Source organism: Chinchilla lanigera, unplaced genomic scaffold (assembly GCF_000276665.1).
Source record: "Chinchilla lanigera isolate Chin_1 unplaced genomic scaffold, ChiLan1.0 scaffold00056, whole genome shotgun sequence".
NCBI lineage: Eukaryota > Metazoa > Chordata > Mammalia > Rodentia > Chinchillidae > Chinchilla > Chinchilla lanigera.
In genome coordinates, this window is record NW_004955457.1 from 13,801,368 (window position 1) to 13,828,072 (window position 26,705).

General features: G+C 37.7%; 1 protein-coding gene across 3 annotated transcripts in view; it reads right to left on the reverse strand.

The window, feature by feature from the left end:
- Positions 1-26,705, reverse strand: part of Ank2 (ankyrin 2, neuronal) — a 313,838-nt gene that overhangs the window by 176,778 nt on the left and 110,355 nt on the right. For all 3 annotated transcript variants that reach the window (XM_005397083.2, XM_005397085.2, XM_013520726.1), the window contains exon 2: positions 9,378-9,479. In XM_005397083.2, the coding sequence (XP_005397140.1) occupies positions 9,378-9,479 (102 nt within the window). The remainder of the gene's footprint in view (positions 1-9,377; positions 9,480-26,705) is intronic.

Consider the following 26,705-nt stretch of genomic DNA (forward strand, 5'->3'; position numbering starts at 1 on the left):
GTGTGTGTGTGTGTGTTGTGTAGCACAGTGGTAAGTATTTAATAGGTTTGAAATAAAGGTAATTTTTATTTGCTATCATAGATATTATTATTTACTACCTCATAAATATATAATGAGACTCAGAATAATTTCAATGATTGGTCCAGTATTCATTCAATCATTCATTTTTGAACGATTAATTGGATACCTATTATGTATAAGTTCTGGATCTTATTCCTTCCAACAGTTATGTTCTTTCCACTGTAGAGGACTCAATTCTAGGGTACAAATCATCCTCTGTGAGTTAGCTCACATTAGTCAGTGCTAGCCTCTTTCCCCATGATGTTTAAATTTAACTGCATGCGTACTGGTACATTCCAAAACCTTTCAAAGCCCTTCATCTTCCTGTGTTGCTAATGATCCAAGTTCCCAGTGTGTGGAACTTGCATTCCTTTCTGCATATTGCTAAGTTTTTAGCTGTGAATGCAACTGGTTGCTAAGAATAGTGCCTTCTTCACAGACACAAAAACCTCACTAAAAGTAGAGTTGCTAAAAAGAGCTGTAGTGGCCACCCTTAGGTATCTAAACTAGCAATTCTGAGAGAACATGAAAACTAAACCTTTCTTTCTTTCTTTTTCTTTTGGTACTGGGAATCAAACTCAGGGCCTTGAGCTTGTCAAGCAGGTGCTGAGAAAAATAAATCTTCTGAGAAACGTCTGGTTGGTACATTGCATGAGTAACTATATTCTCAACTCCCCGATAATTTGCTTCTTTCTCTTTTTGCCTCTAATGGGCACTGTTTCTGGCCTTCCTTTGTTCCTCAAAGGAAACAGTATACATAGATTTCCTAATAAACCTCTTCTTGAGGACAGGAGCACCCTTCATGCACCCCAGCAATGATTCTGCACATCCACTAAGGTGTAGGGATTCATTTCAGATGCCACCCCCCAAAAAACTTTCTTATCTGAGTGATGACAGCCATGAACACATGCCAAGTTCTCTTCAGCACATCAGTTTGCTTAATTTCTAGGAATGGGAGCCTTAAGTTTGAGAAGTTCCTATGGAAAACAAGATTGCTTTTTTCTTTTCTGCTCCTTACTCTAGCCCTTGAAAGACCAGAGATCATAGAATTTTGGTTTTCCTTTATAATCATCGAAATACATACACATAAACACAGGCACAGAACAAGAGAAAGAGTGAGGGAGCAAGAGAGAGAAAGAGACAGAGAGAGCGATCCAGGGCTACCCAGGAGGTATAGGTAGTAAAAGACATTAAACACCTAAGGAGGGAAGAAAGAAACTATGGAGAATAACTTGTCAGCCAAAGCAGCAGTGCTAAAATATGAGTGGGAAAAATTCTCAGCTATGTGCAAAAGGACTGGGTGATTTCTACTGACACAAGGAAAATAACCAAGGACAGGATGACTAAGCAGGAATGACAGCTCTATCTCACATGCCACCTATGTTTGGTTTATTTAACCCCGAAGCACTGTACCAAGGACACATCAGAAGTAAGAACTCCCTGCCACTGGCCTCCAACGAAAGTCAAGGTGAGAATCCAGAGCTCTGCGGGCTCCTGGCAAGACTGCCCCACCTACTCCTCTAGACAGTGCCTACAAGCTCTCCATCACTGTCCACTTGGGACAATCTGGACTGAGTTTTTATAGGCACCTTATCCCTACTAAAACCAATCCCCAGGCCAACTCTTGTGCTTCCAAATGCTAGCCCTGTATTTCTCTGTATCTTCCTCTGACTGTCTCTTATCACTTCTCATTTTCTGACACTTATACTGAGCGCCTCAGAACACATGAGTATAGTCACTAGTGACCCCTTTGTCGTACACCTCTTCACTAAACACTCCTCCTACCTCCTGCTGTACCTGAAACGGGAGGACGCTGCTTTCCTAAAGGCTATTCAAGTGATAGGTATGCACCTTCCCACACTCCTACTGTGCACTGTGCTTCCCAAAGCCGAGTTTATGTTTTTCTCTCCTCACTGCCCTCCCAAACTGCTCCTCCGCCTCCAGGTGTCCTTAGGCTGTTCTCACTTGCTCCCATTCCTTTATCCCTTGAAGATTTTTAGCTTCTAGTTCATTGTCATGCTCTTCATTGTATTCATACATGAATTTTCCAGAGTTTCTGGTTCTCAAATTCCTCTCTACCAATGATTTTTCCTTTCATTTTTTTTTTACCTCATCCACTCTCTTTGGTACTCACACTCTACACTTCACCCTTTCTGATCATTTTAACCCTCCTCAAAGATCTCCATTTCAGACATACAACCCTCTGACCAACAGCTACTCTACTGCCAACTTATTTGTCCAGTTCCAACACCCCTCCCCGCTCCATACCTACAGTCCACTCATTTATTCACAGGGTCTACTCGTCTCCACTCAGCATAGAAGTCTGTGCATGCTCTTTACAATAGGTCAAGTATTGCCTGGGTCTCTTTGCTAGCTTTGCCAAAAATGTTATACAAATAGTGCCTGATTTATAGATTTCATTCCATGTGACCTTATGCCTAAACATGACTGCAGAAGAGGACACAGACGTGCCTGGACTTTAAATTCCGGATCACGCTCCCTAGGTAGCTCCTCGATACGCCTGCCCACCATATCGTTAACCTTAATCACTCCCTATTACATTATTATGTCACATGCTTTCTCTTCTCAAGGTCGATTACCTCCTCTCCCATCTTTCCTTGCAGCCAATGACCTTACCTTGTTTCATTAAAAAAAGAGAAGCAATGAAAGGAGAACTTTTACCCCACTTCCATCCAGCTCCCACCCATGGCCATGCTACCTGCTATTTTGCTGACCATAAAACATCCCCCACTGAACTACCATGCTTATGCCATGGCCAAACCCAACCTGTACATGAGACTCCACCCACTCCCCATCTACTCCCCAAACACCATCCAAGAAGTCTACCTTCTCTCTGAAATCATTCATTTTTTCTTTCCTTGTTGATTTTTTCCCATCAGTGAAACAAAAATGATATCACTTTTTCATATTAAAAATAAAAGCCTCTCTGGATCCCACTTCCTCATGCAGTTACCTTCCTTGTTCTCTTCCCACTATGTAGTCAGAGCCCCGGAAGGACTATTCAGTCTGGCCACTGTTGAATGAGCTCTCTTTCAGTGAGTTTCACTCCACTGAATTTGCCTTGATCAAATTCCTCGTTACTGCTGCATGCTAAAGTTATTCTTTACTTCCTCAGCATGTTCGATCAGCACCGTCTTACAGAGGTGATCACTTTATACCTGAAAATAATTTTCTCATTTGCCTCCCAAGACAAGACACACCTCAAGTTTTCCTCCAACATCTATGGACACATCCCCATTTTCCTTAGTGCATCGTCCTCATCTTCCTGACTTCTAAAAGTTAGGGGAGCATAAAGGTCAGCCCTTAGACCTCTTCTGTTTTTCATAGACACCCATTCTTTTAGTAACCTCATCCACTTTCAAGGTTTTGAGTATTTCTGTATGCTGAATGCACTGAAATTTCTATCTTCATCCCTCTTTTCTGGACATCAAACTCATATAAGCAACTGTGTGCTTCTATGTGGGATGCCACACACACAAATCAAACTTAATATGTTCAAAACCCACCTCTTGGTTATTTCTTCAAACCTGCTCAGTCAGTCTTCTCCCTCACAGTTTGTAAACACTCACTCTCACAACACTCACTCTCACCCGCCATCTCCAACCTTCATTCCCACATTCCCTCTTCCGCTCTCACCCACCACTAAATTATATATAGTCATGATGACTTTTGATCCCTTTCTCCCCCTTCTCTGCTCCCCTCCCCCATCTCCAAAGAGTCTGCCTCCCTATTTCTTCCTTTATTTTCTTTTTAATTTACTTGTATTGGCAGTGTCTTTAAGATGCACACAGGACTCAACCACTTCTTACCTCTCTCCTGCCTGTTGTGCTGGTGTGAAACAACACACCTCTCCCCTAAAGTCTCACAGAGGGACACTTCCCTCCCTTCTGCCCTTGCTCATTTTTCAGCTAAGTGTTACTATTAAAACATAAGTCAGCTTATGTCACTTCTCTGCTAAAACTCTCATTCAGAATTAATGCCACAGCTCTTAAAACAGCCTACAGGACTTACACGACCAATGCTACTTCCTGCTCCTCTCCTTCACTCTCCTGCTGTCCTTGAGCAGCCACCATGCTCCTCCGAAGGAGCTCCTGACTGTCACTGCACCCATCTTCGAAAGGGCTCTCCCCTCGATAGTCCATGATCAACTCCTTGGGTCTTTGAACACCTTTCCTCAGTGACACACAGCTCGTTCTACTCTCTCCTCTTCTGCTGCATTTTTCTCCATATCATGTAAGGCCTCTCCTTTCCATGTCTGTCACTTTTTCCCCTGGTGCATCTTTCTCCTCTCAGATTGCACACTTTACGCCATACGAGAGAAGGGTTTTTGTTTCTCTTTGCACAACTCATCCCCTGCCCTAAGACGCTGCTTTGAACCCAAGGAGCACATAACACATGTTTGATTAAATAGATGACAAATGTTATGCCTGAGATCAGATGAGCAGGAAAGAATGCTTTCATAGCAACAGCAGAAATGAGCTGGGGAGACATGAGAGGCTGCCTCACAGTCAGGCAGTGCAATCCATGACTTTGGATCACAGGAAGAGTATTCAAGAGAATTCCCAGAATACAAAGCATTCTCTTCGAATCCAGACCACTGCAGGAGAGGACTGGAGGAGCCGGCCACAGGAGTCATTTGCAGGAAGCTAGCCTTTTACAAGGAAAGAGTAGTCACCTTTCAAACAGCTACAAAAAACTTCAGATATAATCAAAGCTTTTTAGAGCTCTGTACAAGTAACGAATGGAAAGCCTCTACTGAAATTACTTTACAATGAATATATATTAATGTTGAAGCTCAGAATGCTTAGTACTTGGAATCTGAGGTATGAATGAAAAATGTGATCAATGTTTCAAGTTGCTTTTTAATTTTTTATAGTAAAAGACACATTACCATTAATCCCCCTCAGAATCTTCCCCCTAGCTCCAAACACACTTCTTATTCCCTCATTCTTGCCATTTTCTGAAGCAGTTCTGGAAGTCCTCTTTCTTGAATGTCTTTAGTTATGCTGTCCTAGCTGCCTTGATGTTCTAAGTCAATTCAAACTGTGTGTCTTTATCAGTCATTTTAACTCTGGGGAAGAGCCAGAGGTCACATAGTACCATGTCTGGTGAATGAGAACACACCAGAGTGTTTTTGTGAGACTGCCTTTCCTCTGTACGAAACTTGGCAGTCATGGTCACCAAATCTTTTATCACACCTTGTAAAGATACTCTGCTCCTCCTGAATGAGGGGCCAATAATAACACACAGCTGTATTATTTATGCATATATTTGTGCCTACTTTAACTCTCTAGAAAGCTGCACATAGTTAATTCCATGCTCAGGTAATTCCATGTTCCAGTTATTCCATGAATTCAATTCTCTTTTATTCATTTTTGTTGTTTTTATAAAATCCCAGGCTAATAAAATTGTTTTTGGCAATTTTTAAGAAGAGGTCCAAGCCAGATGGACCCAAATGCCATTTGTGAAAAAAGATTTTAGTTCCAGAAAAACATTTTAGCTTAATGCAACATAGATAAATAGTGACTGTTACCCTAATTACAATTAAACCTAATCTTTTCTATTTGATGACACAGGCTATGGTAATACCATTTTATATTCTGTCCTGCCTATGAGGATCAGTACTACTTTTGTGAAAGCTTAGGTTAAGAATCAATAGCAAGAGATTCATCATTATAACATGGACTGCCATTCACTAATTTCATTGAATGCTTCTTCTACTGGGCATTTTGTAAATACTTCATTTAATCATCATAACATAACACCCTATGACTTCAGTGTACTTATGATCAGTACCATTGAGAAAACTCAATCCTGAAGAAGTTGTTTGTCCTGAGTCTCTTAGCTGGAGTGTGGAGAAAATGAGGGTTTTTATTGTAGCACCCCCTGTTGAATGTGACTCCCAAAACTGCTGCAAGGTCTGAGTCATACCATGTGAGCATATGCTAAAGTCATTGTTGAGTGTCTGCTTGTTGCTAATGCCCTGGTATTTTAGGGACATGGAGACAGTTTTATAAGTGGTGCTTTGACTTCACCTTCTATTTCTGAGAAAGGAAACACAGGGTTCAACTGATAATTCTATAGACTTACAACTCAGCAGTAAAAGGTCAAGAGCAAAAATGAAGACATTTTAAGAACTTTTAATCATTGGTGTCATATCTAGGATTACATCCAATAAACTATGCAATAGGCCTTCATGTTGAGGTTGTCACAGTGAGAGCAGTAAAGTTTATACATAGTAAAAGTATCTGAACCTTCTGGGGCTTTTATTGACTTTTAAACTGGCTGTAAATTTTTATGAAAATGTTATAGAGTATTCTGAATGTCCAGATATTAACTCTGTGTGCAGTAGTATTAGATCATGCATAATTACTATATAGAGATGATAGAAAAGTATTTATGAGCATCAGAAACTGAGTCAATGCTAAGATGTATTTTCTTTTCTGAACAAAGAAGAGCTAATAAATAGGTTACAGGTCTAATCTTTTAAAGAAAATAAAAGTTAACAACCAGATTTATAATCACTGACAAAAGAAAAATGAAACAACTTTTTTTAAGGTATGGTCTTGTGCCAAATTCATGAATTTGTACCACATCCTTTCCTTTATTACAGGCCAAATGGAATTTTTGGATTAAATTTCAAAAGCTTCATGCTAGTTATATGACCAATTTTATAAAGGAAATCTGATTCAGATTTCAGTTTAAGGAATCTTAGCACGCCAACACGTGATATTTTTGGAAAGATGGTGCAGCCCAGATTGTCTTTCATTGAGAAATACAACAGGGTACAGAAAGTTCTGGTTTCCATTATATATGTCATAATGCTCCTTCAAAACTCAGGCTTAGAAGCAAAATAGAGGATATGTTTTCTTCTGTCCCCTCATGTGCTATATTCACTTCAAATATTGCATATTTAGAAACAGTCCTTCTGCAGAATGCTTGCCTCTTCAACCCTCTGGGGCACTTGGAAATTATTTTTTGCTATATTTTATTTGAGGTTTAGCAGACATTCAGTGTGATGCTCTTTGACTTAGAAGTTCCTTTACCTATTATATTTATCTAAGGATGAATAGTGACACTTTATTATATTAACAATGTATGTTCTCAGTAAAGCTTGAGCCTCAAGATAAAGGACACTATACCACTGTGCATTTTGAAGGACAGCTCCAAACATCTACTCAAGAAGGTGCCCTGCAATGCCAGGCATGGTGGCACATGCATGCAAGCTCAGCACTCAGTACGTTGAGGCAGGAGAGTTCAAAGCCAGCCTGAACTCTGTAGTGAGTTCAAGGCCAGACCGAATGACATAGCAAGACCCTGTCTCAGAAAACAAGAAGCAGGCTACAAAAAACAACAAAAAAAGGTGCTCTGCTGTAGATAAAACTTGGTACATACTGTGATCTTGATATCATAGGACACAGGCATCAGTGACACTGGGAATATGTGCATCCATTTGTGGGCTCAATTTCTGCACCTGTACCCTCAATTTCTAACATCTTGTCTCAGCTAGCAAATAAAATATCTGATATTAAGCCTCAGCACAAAGCTTGATACACCAAAACTAATTCATTACCATTAGTCACTGTATTTCCCCAATCTCTAATTACTAGACTGAGGAAATGGAATCTCATAGTTTGTATAGAGCTCAATTTTAATTTTTCTGATTCTTAATGAATCAGGTAAAGTCGGTGCAATCAGAACACATACATATATTTCCTAATTTAACTCACATTGCAACACAAAGGTATTGTTATTAGCGTGTTTTAGACATTAGAAAAGCTCCACTTTCTAAATTGAAATGACTTTTCAAAAATGATGGAACTTGAACTTGAGTATGTGAGCTCTAAATTTTGCATAGGTCTTCTGGCATCATGTTGCCTTTTTAGAAAAACAAATATACTTCTCTTTGTAGGAACATGTTCATGAGTGGCTGATCACTACCAAAAAATTTTAAGCTATTAAAAACTTCTTAAGCTAACACAAGATGTCACCCTGGTCTATAAATCTCGCAAGAACGGAGTATGCACTGTTGAGAGACTGTTCTTTCTTAAAATAACCCTAAGATCTTTTGTACAATTAAAATGTTTGTTATCAATTAAGGTGAAGTGAACTTGGTTTGAAATGATGCTAGCTTTATTTTTCTTAGGTTATTTCTTTTATTATTTTGATATTTTTTGATAGAATGTTTGCCTAAAAGTAACAGTTTTGTTGCTTATTTGCTAGAATACTGCAATTTTAAAAAGTTAATAAACTGAAAAAGGGGTGAGGACAGGCTGGGTTGGAACTGACATATTGGGGAGGAAATGAACAGGCAGATTTGGGAGGACAGTAAGTTTTGGGATGAGAAGATACCTGAGTCAGTTTTTGAAAAGTTACATTTGAGAGATTTATTAATTTCAGTAATGTACATATTTAAGATACATGGGTTGAATGTACACCAGGATGTAGTAAAAGCATTCAAGCATTCTATAGATCATTTGGAATCAAATAATGATTCCCACCAACATAAAATTAGCCAGGATTATTTACTCCCAGGCAGATCTATACACACACCACCACCACCACCACCCACTACCAATATTTAACAAACTATAGCAAATTAAGGGGGTCCTCTCAATATTTTAAATCATGGTATAAACTCTTACTAAAAGAACACAAAATATCAATATCCTAGACAGCAAATGTATAATATTCAAAATATTCAAAAACTCATAACATTCTATTCAAATATTCATAATTCTCAAAGTATTTTAAACTGTATGCTGTTCTCTTAAAGTCCTTATTGAATAGGTGCAACGAATGAATAATCTAAACTTTATTTAAACTAATACATTAGTTTCAGATCCTTCTCATTATAAACTGTATTTTAAACTAACTAGAAGAAAAAAGGAGGATACATTTAATTTTTTCCTATTATTTCTCTATCCCAAATTTACACAATCAGTTGCCCCTCAGTAAAATGCACATAGCAGAGAAGGAAAAAACAAGATCTAGATTCAATAGCTGATGATAAATGAGAAGTAAGACTTTCTTGGTCTACATTTCACCTAAATTCAGCCTACATCATTTCACAGACAAAACAGATAATCAGTTGTTAAGTTCTTATCTATCTAGTTTGCCTGATTATTAGCCCTAGACACAAACGTCAGATGCTTAGAAGGTTAGCAAGGGGGTTAAGTGGAGCTGCATAAGGCCAGGTCACTTATATCTTGGTAAATCCAGCATAAAAAAAAAGTAACCTTGGGCTTTACAACTACAACTTCATTGTACGACCCAGGGCAGCCCCCACGTCTTACCTGGTTGCAGGTATTGATGTCGATGCCCCCTTTCAGGTATTCCACGACTTTGTCCAGGTTGCCCGCTCTGGCAGCTCGGAGAAAGCTTGCATTGCTGTCAGACTGGGAGAAAAAGAAAAGACCATGGGTGAATTACTGATAAAATAAAAACATGTCAAATACGGAAAGACAAGAATGTTTACACTACATATCAGAAAAGCTCTAGTTGGAAAAATTCCCAGTACTGACTTTAAAACATTGAATATTAGTCACAGAATAAATAAAGGTAGCAACCTAACAAAACTCCTAGAGTTAAGGATATTAAAGTCAATGGGAGGGCTGGGGAAATAGCTCAGGGGCACAAGCGCCTGCCTGCCAAGCACAAGGTCCTGAGTTCGATCCCCCATACCAAAAAAAATAAAAATAAAAATAAATGAAGTCAATGGGAAATATGTTCCACTAAAATAAAGAATGTAAAAGAATCATCAAAATTAAAATAATTGTTACTGTATTATTTCAACTCTTCAGTCACAGTCAAAGATGAATTTACATGATCCCAAAGACCACTGTTACCCACTTTGTTAGCATCAGGATTTTAGTGACTGTATACTGAGCCTAACCTCAAGTCAACAAGGACCCAGAAGGCTAAAAGAAATCAGAGCTACTAGGTTTCTTCTTTGTTTACTGTTGGTTTGAAGATGGATCTACAGGAGAATGCCAAGTATGGGTCACTTAACAGTCATGTGTTCTCACTGTCAGAGAGTAACAGCCAGCTCTAAGGATGTTTGTTTTTTTTTTGTACCGGGAATCAAACTCAGGACCTTGTGCTTGCCAGGCAGGCACTTGTGCCGCTGAGCTATATCCTCGGCTCTGAGGATGTTTTGAAGAAAGAAGACAGCACTGATTGGCAGGTACAGACGGGCTAAAGCAAATTTTGTGATGCCAGAGATTTTGTGAAAACACCATGAAATGTGAGCCAGGTGACACAACACCACACTAAAGTCTCTCATGGAGACAGTCACTGCTGAGAGACACTGGTGTTCGGGGGTTGTTTGTTTATTTGTTTTAAAGATTCTCATCTTCCCACACTCTCCAAAGAAAGACCTGACCTTGGAGAACAGCTGAACTCGCTGTTTAGAGATTCAGCTAGAATCACTCTGCCCCTCTGCTTCATTAAAAGGAAGTCTGACTTTTAAACCTTAACATAATAGTGATGACAAATTTTTGTTAGTGTACAAAATACTTGTATAATAGTTATAACTTTTGTGACATAATATCTGAATAAAGAGACAATGGTAGTGTGAAGAGGGTTGTCACTGGTGTATTCGGAAGTGAGACCAGGTTTGATGACTCTTAAACATTTTCTTCATGGCACCACCCTTGATCCCTCCCCCAACGGCAGCACTTGGCAGGGACTCTGGGCACGCTCTGTCAGATCTATGATGATTTATGGCGATGTACAGATATGGAAGTGGAAGTATTTTCTTTGGGAATTTCAGTTATACGATTAAGTATACATTGTTAAAATGGCTTCCACATGGGAAGACTGAAAACCCCAGGACTAAATTTACCTCACGTTAAATCCAAACACCAGGGGCTGGGGATTTAGCTCAGTGGCACAGCACCTGCCTGGCAAGCGCAAGGTCCTGAGGTTAATTCCAGGTACCGGAAAAAAAAAGAAAAAAAAAAAAAATCCAAACACCATAATGGCTGATAGGTTTACAAACCAGATAGATAATGTACTGCGAGATAAAAGGTGTGACTGAAATGTCTATATCCAGGCTCCACACTCTGCTTCTTCACCCGTGCATCATGATATGATTAATTTGGAATTGTTCACTCACTCCCCACTCCTCTACGATGCCTCACGCCTCATCCTTCCTGAAATCTGTGCCCTGGCACGATGCCCCAGGAAGATCTGCAGTGCCACAGACTGCATGGTGACTCATTTTAACATGCCTGCTCTGAGAAATTATTTTGCTGTTCACAGCAAATGCTAAATTCCACAAGGATTTTCCAACCTTGATGCAGCATGTGTAAGTCAATTGTAATAAAATGCATTATGTTATGCTGACACCTCATGACATCTTATTTTTACCATCGTACAATAAAAATGAAGTGTTTTAGGCCACAGGTATAAGATATGAAAATGTTATTTCTTCAAAAACAGGTTTTTTTCAAAATAAATTGAGGTGCCCTAAATTATAGTATAGTTTGTTCCTAGAAATTACTACCAACTTGTGCATGAATCAAATAGTTACAGGTAATGTTTATGGAGTGTTTACTGTGGGCAAAGAACAGAGATAAAGTACTCACATGCATTATATCACTAGTATAATACTGTCACACTGGAGGAGCTACTGCTATGCTCACTTAATAGCTAAGGCAAGAGGCTTATAAGGCCACATATTTCTTTAGTGACTGATTCAAGATTTAATTCATGCTTATCAGACTCAGAGTCGGAAGTGTTTTCTATTATTCTCCCCAACTCTTTAAGCATCAAAGCAGATGTTCCCATGGACACATAACTTAGGAGCTATAGGTTCATTGTGCTTGGGAGAATCGCAGAGTGAACCCTGGTCTGCACACTGGCTCTGGAAATCATGGCACCTGGTACAGCTTTCTCAGCTGGAGAGGGAATTCTCAGCTGCCATCTCCGCTTTCCCATCAATTACCCACGTAGATGCAACTATGAGATTAGTTGACTGTGACAACCTACATAGAAACACACTCATTTGGGAATGAGAAAAGCAATGTTAAAGAATACCTAGCATTAAGAAGCCAACTGACTATCTCTCTACAAACTCAGCAAAAGACCAAGATCCTTTGTCGCCGCTATTTAAAAAAAAAAAATCATGCACAAATAGAGTCAGAGGGAAAGCCTAACCCCACAGAGATGAAAGACCCACTGTGGAGGTCTAGATGGGACAGGATGGTCTTCAGGGGGTATCACTGAGGAGTCGGCACACCCATTAAAATGCTTTCTGGTACTGGGGACTAAACCTAGGGCCTTTGCACTGAGTCATATCCTCTGCCCCCACGCCATCCCTTTCTGTTTTGAGACAGGATCTTACCAAGTCACTAAGTTATGTGGGCTGGGTTTGAACTTGTGATCCCCCTGCCTCAGCCTTCCAGAGTGCTTGAATTACAGGTTTGTACCACCAAAAACTCTTTAAATCTTGTTTATTAGGGATTAGACAGGACATTGCAGGTTGCTTTTGCTGTTCAGTAGTACCAAGAAGAGTTTTCATAACTGGTTTTCTCTTTTCTGAATCAAACTTTTAAAAAGTGAATGCAAGTCCAAGAGTTACAGCTAATTACTGGAGTTTTAGTAATGTTCTCAACAGAAATGTATGAGCTCAGCCATCCTGCCAGTGAACTCTTAAGCAGTTGAATCAAAGCAGACTTTGGTGTATGCTGGACTCTTCTAGAATCCTTGTTAAGGGATTTTGTTTTCCCAACGTGAGAAAAATGTATTAAATGGAAGTGACTGTAAAATGCTTACACAGTGTGGAGTTCACAGACAGGACTGAAATGAGGTTCCAAAATCGTGTACAGATAAAATTGATAATATTAAAGATCATATGCATGTTCATTCCTGCATGGCGATCTATTTTCTTCTCCCCCTTCCACATGAACACATGAACACGCTGCCCTACAATGAGGTCAATCTCTGATTAATGCTCCTGACACAGAGCTTTGGATAAAGAGCAGTTAGTCCGGTTACCTTTAATCAATAAAGAGACGAAAGAGGATTCGGACTCATGTAGAGGGATGCGTTAATTTTACCATTCTGTTTCCCTCTGCTTATGACTAAAATAAGAGGTTTCAAACCAAGTATGAATGGGACAAAAATATGCTTTCAAAGTAGACTATTCACTCAACTAGATTTTATACACATGGGCGCAATAAAGAAGAAAGGAAGCAATGGCAACACCTTTGGGAGAAAGTCTCAGACAGATGCGAGATTCATCTCTCCGTATGCTTTTCTGCTTTATGTTCCTCAAACCCTAAAGCCAATGGTTCATCTGTCTGGAAAGTCTGACTCTGGATGAGGAATTCAAATGCCGAGTTCCACCTACTTTGATCTGCAACAGATGGTTTCATTAAAACTTGCCCCCTTTCCGACCTTAGTGTGACATTTCAAGCCAAGGAAGAAAAATTTCCTCTTCAATTTGTCTCGACACTGTTCTGGACCCTTTTCTTCAGATCCAAATGTTAGAAACACAGAACAACTTTCTTAACACCCAGCAGCGTAGGTGTGAGAGGCAAGCAGAAATACACATCCAAGGAGCCACTTTATATCTCAAAGGCTTTGGGGACACAGTCATGGGAATCCACTAGTGTGCTGTGACACGTACACATGCTTTCATTTTTATTAGGATATTACTGAAATGTATTAGGATGTTCTTACATTTCAGTAACAACCTAATAAGAAAATAAAAGCATTCTCCAGGTCATCTGGGTGGCTTCCCTGTAACTGAGTGCAACCACACCATTTTGGTGCACACCTTTGTATTTCTAATATAGTGCCTGACAAGTATGCCCAGGTGACATTCAGATGCATGACACACACAATGCTTTGCTGTAGCACAGAGGAAAGAGAATGATCAGACAGTCTTGTCACCAGCCATGCCGGATGGGGTAAACACAATGAACCAAAGGAGCAGGAACAGCAGCAAGCAGTAGCAGGGAGAGCTGCAGGAGCACCTGCCACACACTGTGCTCGTGGTTCAGCCTGCAGTGACCACAGAAAGTCCACAGTGAGCCCCTGCTCAGCCTCAGCTGCTAACTCAACCCAGCGCTGCGTTAGCGCTTACTGAACTGAACGTCCATCTCTCTCACAATACTAACTCCATCCCCAACTTAATAAAGAGAGCTTTAAAAGCTTAGCAACCACATGTCCTTAAAATGGATACTAGCAAATGTCTTGCTAGCTTTAAGTTTTATCATCTTGAACCCGGAAATAAAACCATAACCTTATTAATAAAGTTTCCACATGTTTAACCAAATAGTTGTTCTTTATATTATTTTCACTGAAGTCAAATTCAGAGACATATTTGGTTAAATACAGAGCTCTGAGGTCATACCTTTTTACTGCTAAGCCCAATAGTTGTGATTTAGTTTTCAATTTTTATCTACTTTATTAAATTGGTGTCATTTATTACAATGGTATTAATAAAATTTAATTACTAGTAAAAACTTTCTTTTTAATAGTAGTATAAGAATTTAAGAAGTTTTTGTAGTTTCGTGTTTAAATCTTTAAATTAACACTAATAAAAATAATACTAAATGTTTTCCATTTATTTTTGTTTTTCATTTATTTGTTTACTTTTGCAATATAGGGATTGAAAGTAGGGCCTTAGCACTGAGCTACAACCCCAACCTTTTGTGTTGTTTTGTTTTGTTCATTTTGAGACAGGGTGTTGCTAATTTGCTAAATTTTCCAAGCTGGGCTGGAACTTAAGATCCTTTTACTTGAGCCTCCCAGAGTACCGGGGTCACAGGGGTATGCCCGCCCCCCTCTCAGCTAAAGGCTTTCTGTACATTAAAGAGACCGATCCAGTACTGAGGTCTGAGGGGTACTTGCTGTAAGTGCACATTAGCAAGCTTCAGTCAAGTGAGGAGAAATCCTCTCCTCCCATCTCAGACGCATGGGGGACCCTCCATGAGTATTTCTTGACTGAGTGAACTTTAAATATAAAACATGTTCCTTGTGGAATTTGAGGAAATTGCTTCTCTTGTTAGGAAGTAGTTATTCCTCAGAAAAAAGTGGGCTATTTACCTGCCTACCTTGAGAGCTACATTTTTATAACAATACAAAATAAATAAAATATAGTAAAATAACTTGAGAAAATTCAGAAAGATAAGGGACATTTTTAGTTAGTTCTCCTACCATGGGACTTGGAATCTCTTCCTAGGCATGTTAGATAAGTCAAAATCTACATCCAGCAAATCATGGCTTGTATGATCATGGGTCTTTGTATCTCTCAGGTTCTTCATCAAAAAATAAATACACTTTCTACATTGCTGGTTATCAAATGGTACTTAGCCTGACTGTGGGACCAGAGGACACTTACTGAGCTTGTTTCATACGTGTGGGCCTCCTCGGAAGGGATGAATGCAAGATGACGACAGTGAATCTAATCACAGATGCATGGGTCAGATCTTTTCTGAGTGCAAGGCTTGCTGGCAGGACGAGGTTGCTGGCACTCTAACCAGAACAGTGTACCTGATGGTACCCAAGGTTCACAGTGCAAAGCGATAAAGACGACAGACCTGGGCATGGCTCTCTCCAGTGATGAGAATTCAACAGCACCCTCTTCATGAGATCTGCACTGAAATCATCAGACTTTTCATAGGCACTACTGTACTGTTTAATTAATTCCACTCTTTCAGTAGCTTAAGTTGCTACTCCTATTTTGTCAAAATCATAAATTTCAGAGTGATCAACAAATGCTTGGGGGATTTAGAGGATCTTTTTAAGAATAAATTTCACAGGTTGCCTTTCTTCTGTCATAAATGGCATAGAACATGTTACACCACAAAATTCGCTTGACAATTTCTGTTCAGCTGTTATGAATAATAAAAGCTGTATAAGCCAAAAATGTATACACTCCAGCACAGGCACTCAGATTAATCTGTATTTCTAGTGTCATCCGACAGGTCTGAAGATTGCGGTCAATGTAAATTACTGACAGGTGCCCTAATATTCACAGAGAATTGATGAAAATTCCCCCAAAGTGTTCTTAATCTTTGACATTTGTGTTAAGAAAGTGGGATCAGACATAAAAGTGAACCCTATCTTTAAAAAAGAAGGTAGATGGCGCATGCCTGTAATCCCAGCACTCAGGAAGCTGAAACAGGAGGACTTCTTCGGGTTCAGCAGTTTCTACAAAGAGGCAAAAAGGACTTCCAGTCACTACTCTTGCTTTCTAGTTCTGAACATGTTAAACAGGTGAGCACACTGTGAGGAACATCAAGATGAAGACTGCAAGGAACATCAAGAAGAAAATTTATAACCTGTGCATTTTTCTAAATGTACCTGACTGTAAATGAAAAAAAAATTCTTTAAAAATGTAATGACTCTGAAAAATAAGTAAGGTTATTCCTAATTCACACAATGACAAAATCACCAATGAATAAGTAGATTAAAAAATTAGTATTCAAAAACAGTACCTTTTTCTCACACTGGAAGAAATTTTCTAATGTGCCCTGCTTATATTGTGCAAGACTTTTAATGAAAACTATACTTTCATGGAGGTTTTTTGTACGAGGAATTGAACTCAGGACCTCGCACTTGCCAGGCAGGCACTGCCACTGAGCTATATCCCTGGCCCCTTGCATGTACTGAAGGTACCACACAGTTGAAGAATCAAATACACAACTTGGTTCTGTAACTCAAAAGAATGTTTACTAAGAGTCAAATTCTGGATAATTTTTAATTAATTTCTCTGACACCCACTGAGGATTTGACATTATAAAAAACACACAATTCTATTTGATCGTACATGAATTGTACTCTTCAGTTAGGACTGCTATTTCCTTATTCCATGCATATATTATACAAACAGAAGTCTCCTGATCTTCAAAGTGTTTATTACAATTCCAAGAAGACCAGATCTTGTCCCAAGATCTTGGTTATCAAATCTTCTGTAAATCTTCTGCAATATAAGTGAGGTTATCAGAGAAATTTCTGGACACTTATTTATGACACTTTTTTATAAATTGAATAAAAACATGAATAAGACAACAATGTCCTTCCTCAATGAATTAGAACTACTGCTACAGGAACACATACAAAAAAGTAAGAAAAGATTCATAAGCCAGAAAAGACAGTTCTGATGTACCTCTGATAATCTTTAAACTTTGTATTCCCTCAACAATTTTAAAATCTTAGAAAGTGTTCATGTATGTAAAAACACGTACGTATATACATATTTACATTTGTTTCATTATTTAAAATCTTTGCAAAACTTTTTTCATTGTCTGATTAATCGGGGTGCTAATATACTACGAGACATTTGAGGAAAATGATATATTAAAGTTCATCCCATTGCACAACTGAAGGATTGGGATAAAATTACCTGAATGCAGGAATTTAGTCTCCCCTTAAGGCTTTCAGAACTATCAGGGTAGGAAAAACTAAACCCAGCCAAGTACATGTACCGTTCATCAATTTTTTTATTCTCCAAGGCATCCTATAGCATTAATTTTCTATTGCCCCCTTGAGGCAGAAGAGCATTTCTAGCCCCATGGTCTGATCAGCCTTCAGTTTCAGAGACCATCTGCTCAGAAACAGACGGCACTTCATGACACAGCTTCCTGACGTGGCACAGACGAGGTGGTGCCCAGAACCTGCAGGCTGCACACATTGAAAAGGAGATCGTGTCTACATTCAGTTATTCAGGATTGAACCAGAAAATCAATTCTTGAAATGAGAGCTTCCATGTGGCTTATCTTATCAGAAGACCATCATTTAAAAAGAAAACAAAACAAGGCACATAATTTCTACTGTGATACATTTCCTTACACTGCTGATTTTATGGGGCCACTTTAAGATGCATGTAAAAATATAGCTCTTTTTTTATAACAGTCTAGTATACACCTATAATTGCCAGCCTGATTGATTTTTTTAGGAGAACCATTTCATTATGGCTTAATAACAACACATCAAAACAACCTGACTCTATTTGTTTAAATATACCTCTGAATTCATTTATTCAGTTTTTTTTAAAAGCTGCATAAAGGTATTAATCAACTCAAATTTTTATTCCTACTCTTGAATATGTACATTCTGCAATATCTATAACTACTCCACAATAACAAAGGAATTCAAGTTCATTATTTTCTAATACCTTTGTTGTGTCAAGACAATATTTTAATTTTCTGGTGATAACCATATCAAGAACTCTGTTTATGCCCCCCTTAGGGTTTCTACTTTTTTAAAAAAGGGCTTCCTAGTTATTGGGTGCTAGGAATTTCTTGGCAAAATTATGTTTATTAGAAATCAGAGTGTCTCTAAAACTTTCATTAAACTCTTTAGTTCATTGTCATCTGGAAGGCACCATGAATCCATCTTCTACTGTGCATATCATTTTTGAAACGTATTTACTTTGTTCTCTGAAGTACATGGGTCTCAAAGCGCCATGCACAACTCTCGGGTACCTTGCACATTTATGACAATCTATATGGACACTGGTTACGAACAATGAACCTTAGACAGCAAATTCCAATTCTAATAAGTCCACATTGTGCTATTCACGTATGAAATTATTGTGCATCTACTTCCTGACTCCCTTCATGCCAGCCAAGTGGTACACAGCAGGGTCATCCAATATAATGTTAATTTTAATCAAAAAAGAATATGTATCATGTGTCTCTATGAGAAGAAAATTACTTCACAATTTGGCAATTTGAGTTAACTTAATTAAATTCCTGGAAAGATCAGTATAGTAATACATATGTAGTGGAAAGATGGTAGCTTTCAATTTGGCACAAGAGGAAATAAGTTAGTCAAACAAGTTATTTTGATAACAAATAGTTAAAATAATTTAACTAGTCCTTAACAATAAGTTGTCTGTTTAGAGTCAGTCAGTTGTTTTTGAAGCATCTACTACTGTGTGTCTAATGTGCCAGATACTAAGGAGCAAATGTGGAAAACATAAGATGATCCATTCTTTCTAAGGATCTATATTTTATTTTACTTTTTACATTTGCCTATAGAACAGAGATAGCAGCATAGTGTTTGCTGAAGATCTGGTCATGGCACAGACTGGCAGGTACAATGTCCATTAAATGTCCATTGCATGAAAAAGCAAAAATGAAAAAACTCTAAGTAATTTAGGATGTGAGTTATACAGATAATCTTGCAAATAGGAAAGAAATAAAATTCTAAAAGTCAAGTACGACCCAGACTATCAATGTTCTGCTTACCATAATAAGGAGATTGCTACCCTGTAGGTAAAAGGACAGGAAAAGACAAGATAAGTACATTATTTTAAAATCATCATTCTATAGATAAAAAAGTGATATTTTTATATAATGGAGTATTACTCAGCTATAAAGAAAGGTAAACTCAAGGCTTTTATAGGTAAATGGTCATAACTAGAGATCATACTCATAAGTGAAATAAATCAGACCTGCATGTATAAACACCGTATTGTCTCCCTAGTGTAAGAACCTGAAAGAGTGAATAAAAATTAGGAGGTATGATAGGTAATGAGAAACAAAAGGAAACTGCTCAAAAGGAAAGAACAACTGGGATGAGGGAAAAGAGAAAAGAAAGAAGGGGAAATTATGTATATATGTATTACAGGATAGCTAACATAGTTGTACTGACTTCTATTGCTTTATTGAAAGGAACAGTTAATGTTCAATTGTTTGATCAATCTTACATGTCTACATTTGTTTACTGAGTAACCAATCTGAAGATATCAATATGGAATACAACAACCATTGTTAATTTCCTATCACCTTGTCTAAAATTCTGTATTGCTTGTATTGTTTTTGTGTTATTTTGTAAATGTATATGTGTTTGTTAATATGTTTTTGACCTTTTATCTTTAAAATAAAAAAAATAAACTCATCCTTCTAGTAACGCTTGGAGTTGGAGTGGGGAAATGGAGTTTGCAAGCCAGTTTGAAACTAGGAGGAATAACGTGCAAAACAGAGAAGGACATAGGAAAGACAGCTATAAAATGAAGAAATGTGGAAACTTATAATGTGTGACACGTTTAATCAAGGTCAGGAACTTTGAGGAATAGAATATCCTAACATTGGAGAGCAAAACAATAGTTCGGTTTTAGAACTTATTAAATTTAGAGCTATCACTAAATAGTGTGGAGCTGAATATGTCAGACTAGAAAGTTGAGCAAAGACTCAAGGACTAAAGCTATAGGTCACAGATGACATCTGGGAGTGACCCAGATTTTGTTTAATTTTATTTATTTGTTAGGTATTGGATTTTCTTCAGTTTTTACTATTTCTTTGTCCATGAAAAGCCTAGCCGTAAGGAAGGTCTCTGCAATGCCTCTGGAAGGAAGTGCTGTCAACCTAGCAAATGCTTTCATAAACTGCAAGAACTGCTGATAAAATGAAAATTACTCTAAGTGTGAACGCATGTGTATGCATATGTGTATGTATGTGAGTGTATGTGTGCATGTGTATATGTGTATATGTGTGCTTGTATATGTGTGTGAATGTGTTGTGCATGCATGGGTGAATGCATGTGTGAGTGTGTGTGAGTGCCTGTGTATGCATGTGTGTGAGTGCATGTGTATGTGTGCATATGTACATGTGTGAGTGCAAGGGTATGTGTGTGTGCATGTGTGCCAATGAACACGAGCTCAGAACACTGATAATGTGCAGCTGACACTTCCCCATAAGATCAGAGCACCGCTGAGATGTTGCTTTATTCTCAATAGATGTGACCTGCTGCACTGTCTAAATTTACTCAGTGCTATGAACATCAATTGTCCCAAACAGTTTCAGTAATTTAACTTAGCTCTGTGCAAGATATAGGGCTTGTGTAACTTTACACTGAAATGTAAAAGGTAGTGTGGAAAGCTGGCTTAAGATAAGAATGTGTTTGATTAATTATAGTACACAGCACATGGCAATGGAAAAAAGATTAGCAAATCAAATACGTGTCGCTTGTACTGCATCTTCTCCCTGCTCCCTCTGCACAAACTGCAAAATCCTTCTGTTGGAACTCAGTCAGTAAAAATTCCTGCAGTGATGACTGAATTTCAATGAATATCTGAACTTCTGAGGCAGCTTTCAAGACAAATTCTTGATTTGTTGGGATAAGAGGCTTGGGGGATATACTTTTCAGTGCACCCCTCCCCAAGTTTGACCAAGTTCCTGTTCTCTGAGTACCCCAGCCCTATGCACATTCAGTCGTTCATAAAGACTTGTGGAGTGCTGGTCACAAGCACAACGTCATGCTGGCCATTGTGCATGGTTCTAGCAGGGTCCCCAACCCATCTGGATATATGTCCATTCCCCCCTCGGCCTGGCCACAAGGGTAGAAACAGCCTGTGATATACCGATCAGCTTTTTGGTTCTACTGCCCAGTACAGTGTAGCACAGGACATTATTATATAAATTACCCAAGGAAGACCACCCAGTAACTTTTAGTGTAAAATAGAGAATCACATTTCAGTATTCCCAGTAGTTACAATAAACTGAACTAACCTTCTAAATAAAGAGAAGCCGCTGATAGGTGTAGGTTATTCTAAAATATAGGAGAAGAAAGTTTTTTTCTTTCAGATTATTATGTATGTATATGTGAGGTATGTTATAAAATATACCTCATGTCAGTCGTAGGGATCTCATAAATTTAATTATATACGTCTACATTTATATAACAATATCAATGTGTGATACAACTGTGTATACGGAGATAGAGAGACTATATATTCCACTTTCAGAACAAAATTTTAACTCACTTGAAAGCAGAAATCATGTCTCATAACCCTCAGAACTGCCAAAGCTTAATTCAGCGCCTAAAATATATCATTCAGTCAAGATGACTAAGATGCTAACCAAGCCTTGGGAAGAATTATCATCTATTTTACTCTTAGGTAAATCTGACAACCAGTAATATAATTTACAAGTGACACCAGCTTTAGTTGCTCAAAAATTAAACTGAGAAAGTTACTGAAGCAAGAGTTTGATTAGTTTTATGCACAGAAAAAAGATATTATAATTTCTTGCAAGACAGTAGAAGATCAGAATTTGGTACTTTATTCATGCACCAAATTTAACTTAGTTGAGATATCAAAATTTGTCTTCAAAATTAAAATCAGGGGCTGGGGATTTAGCTCAGCTGCATAGCACCTGCCTGGCAAGCGCGAGGTCCTGAGCTCGATTCCCGGTACCGGAAAAAAAAAAAAGAAAAAAAAAATTAAAATCATAGGTGCCTCATTATTGGTCCTTGACTAAGAACAAGGTGTTAAGTTCTTTTGTCCCAGTAATAATTAAAAGGCAACATTTATGAGAGATGTTGAGAATTCCATGTAAAACATATTTAGATTATGCCATTTTGGGGAAGCAATATATGCTGTGGAAACACAGCACATAACATGCAGCACAGTGTAACACAGGTGTACATTAAGTCTAGTGGCATCTCAGCAGCTATGGTCCGCTGCCATTACAGAAGTCCCACCTTTATTTGGCTTATTTTCCTCGTGTATGAAAATCAAGGTGTCTTTACTAGTTGATTTCCCTACCAATTGTGTATTTCCATAGCCACAACTATTAATTTAGCACTAATTTTGTAAAGTGATCACTACAAATATTTAGCCTGACCAAAGCCTTCTTTGGCAGTTATTTCAAGAAACAGCATGAATTATGACATTTTGATTAGGTTTATTGTATTTTTCCCACTATATTTTTTTTTAAGATAAACTTGTCAAAAACATATTGAGCAAGTATGTGTATTCATTGTTTTTACATGACTCATATTGATGTAGTTTTAGTGATTCCTTTTAAAAGTGTTACATATTTTCTTACAGAATGTGGACTGGTAAAACACATCACATTAGGATTCTACATGCTATCTAGATTTGCTTTCTCTTTGAAGTCATCTATCTATTCATCAGACTCTAGAAGCAGTTTGCTTTTGTGTGAGTATATTGGGCCATTCACCCACATTCTGGGCAGCCTGAGGGAAAGAATACATTTTACTCCTTGTATTTCTTTCTCCTTCCTTCTACTACAATGTGAAATAATGTATGCCAAATACCTTCATAACTAAGCCTCTTAAATGAGGAAATGGAAGCTGAGTGAGGCAGTCACTTGTCCAAGCATTCTGGGGTCATAAATGGCAGAGCTGAGGTTGATACCCAGGTAGCCTGAGTGGAGAGACTACCATTCATTACCATCTCCCAGCTCCTCCCAAGAGCTCCGAAAACTATTTCACTGCTGACTGACTTACAAGAGGCTGCTGCTTCCTGCCCCAGGGTAAAGTCCCACAGCTGTACTCCTGGCTCAACCTTCATGTTCTACTCACCCTCGGTGCAGAACTCCCTTTCCTGTGCTAGGGGCAGGCACAGAAGTCTGAACCCTATGCCACTGACACCTACACAGTGCAGTGACTTCTTGTCTTTAATGTTACTATCACAAGAACTGTGACCTTGAAAGACACAATTATATTATTTCAAAATACTATTCCATGTTATATACAACACATGAAACAATCACAATTAACAGGCAAAGGAAAAACGTTTTCAAACCCCACGGCAAAGGGAGGCTTCAAAGGCAACATTTGTTCCTGTGTTTCTAAAACAGCACGCAGACCCTTCCTAGTGCACGCTGACAGATTTCCCTGAGTGGGATTAAACCTGGACTCCTTCCAAGATGAGTCCAGAACTTCGCTCAGCTGTTCTTAATTAATCACCACACCTGCTGTTTGAATGTTGATTACACCATTAAGAAATAAGAATAGTAAATTTTTTCTCTGTAAAAATTAAGTAGTAAAAGTGTACCCAGAATGTCTTTTTCAAATTGATTGAAAAATTTAAATAAATGTGACATATTAGGTGAGATAATTTGTTATGAAACCAAAAATATAGAAATATATATTCCCTAATATTTGTCTAACAGTGCATAAATTTCTATATCCCTTCACTCTTTTTTGATCACACAATGTCCTTTCTATTATAAAGGATAAAAGGATCATTATAAATATGTTTGTGTGTCAATCCATGACTTGAAATTATACTATAAATCTACTATGATAAAAATAGCATGGTACTGGCAAAAAAATCAGACCTGAGGACCAATGGAACCCATTATAAGATACAGAAACAACCCCAAACATATCAGCAACATTTTCTTCAACAAAGGGGCCAAACACAATCACTGGAAGAAAGATAGCCTCATCAATAAATGCCGGAAAAACTGGCTTTCCACATGCCAAAGACCAGAACTACACCCCTGTCCCTCACCATATTTTAAACTAAAATCAAAATGGATCAAAGATCTAAATATGAAAATATAAACACTAAATCCGCTAGAAGAGAGAATAGATAGAAGTCTTGAAGACACAGGTATAGGCAAAGATTTTATGAACAAACACCAATCACACATGAAATACTACAAAGAATCAACAACTGGGATCTCATCTTATTAAAAAACCTTTGCACAGAAATATAAATCATAACAGAGTAAAGAGACAACCCACAGTGTGGGGAAAATATTTTTTCAGCTGTTTCTTAGACAAAGGACTAATATCTAGAATATAAAAAGAACTCGAAAAAATCAGGACCCCCAACCTTAAAGACCCAATCCAAAAATGGGCATCTCAGATGAAGAACTACAAACAGCAAATAAATATATGAAAAAATGTGCAACATCACTGGTCATTAGAGAGATGCAAATTAAAACAACACTGAGATTCCATCTCACCCCAGAAAGAATGGCTATTATCAAGAAATCAACCAACAACAAATGCTGGAGGGGCTGTGGGGAAAAAAGAACCCTTCTTCACTGTTGGGAGTGTAGACTGGTGCAACCACTGTGGCAATCAGTGTGGAGATTCCTAAAAAAAACTAAAACTAGAGGTTCCATTTGACCCAAGTATTCCTCTTTTTCATATTTTCCTGAAAGAATTAAAAGCATCATACCACAGTGATATATGCACACCCAAGTTTATAGCAGCACAGTTTGAAATAACTAAATCTTGAAAACAGCCCAAATACCCATCAACCAAAGAATGGATAAAGAAGGTTCGGTTTTTTTATATAACGGAGGGAGGTAATATATATAACGTTTTTTATATAACGGAGGACCATTACAATTGGTCCTCAGGTCTGATTTTTTTGCCAGTACCATGCTATTTTTATCATAGTAGATTTATAGTATAATTTCAAGTCATGGATTGACACACAAACATATTCCCCACATAGAAGGATAAACTTGAGATGGTTCTAGCCAAATAGATGGACCTTAAGACCATACTCTTAAGTGAAATAAATAAGACAAACATGTATAAATATCACATTATTTCTCTAGTGTGAGAAACTGAAAGTGTAAATAAGGATCAAAATGTATAATAGATATTGTGAAATAGGAGGAAAAAGTTCAAATGAGAAGAGGAACTAGAAGAAAGGCAAAGGAAGGAAAGGAAAAGAGGAAAAACAAGAAAAGAAGGATAAAATGGAATTAAAACTTTTGTAAATGAGGAGAAGGGGGGTTGTAAATAAGCAGGAGAAAAGGGGTTGAAGGGAGGGGAAGGGAATGGGCAAAAAAGAATTCAAGATATATCATGCACAGGTACAAATTCCCTATGATGAAAATGATCATTACATATATCTAAAATGTACTGATAAACTTAATTTTTAAAAATAAAATAAAATATTAAAAATAATAAATAAATGTGTCTGTGTTTTTATGGATATATATGGGTGCCTGTGTATATATGCATATAAATACACTCACACGCACATCCAGTCTCACGGTAAAACATTTGAAAAATGAACTAAATGTTATAGCTGGTAGACATAATTCCATTACCCAAATTTAACACTGCATATTTTCATGTGTTTTCCTCTACATCTTCTATATATACACTATTTATGTGTATAAGAATGCTTTTACAAAGTTGGGATAGTAATATTGTTTTACTTTTAAAAACTAACATTACAAAATAACTATTGCCTTTACCATTGAAATGTTTTGAAAGGCACTTGAAATGTCATGTAATGATTTATGTATAGATTATCATTGCTTTTAGTTCTCCCCAAACATTTGTCTGGAACTAGTCCTTTTAAACTTCATTAAACAATCCTATGGCTTCGTCTCTGTCTTGATGATTTCTATCGTCTAAATTCCTACAGGCAGAACAAGGTTCCTTGGACACTGTACACTTCTAAATGGTCCTTGATCTCGTTGCAGAAGAGCCTGTCTCAACACTTTGTTCACTGGCTTGTGCTTCTTCGTGGCTTTGATTTGCCTCCTTCAGTGTTTGAGAGTTTGAAAACATAGTCATATGTTCATTGTTCCCTACATTTCTTCTCTTCTTTGACTTATCTGTTTACCTTTTTCTTGTCTTTTGAGAATTTGAAATGTATGTGTGTTTAGTTTTTAAATTATTGTACAAACAAGATAAGTCTGTCATGTGTTTTGCAAATTTTTTTCAAGTGTTTTCTATAAAGAAGAAGTTTAAACTTCTACTTTTAGATTTTTAGATTTTTTATTCTCATAAAATTTTAGATGTTACTCTCATAAAACTATTGCCAGGAATAAATTAAATTTATATTCTGCAGTCAAATGCTCTACCACTGAGCTAATACCCTTTATTCTGAAAATATTATATGGAGCACATTACAGAAACTAGTAGGC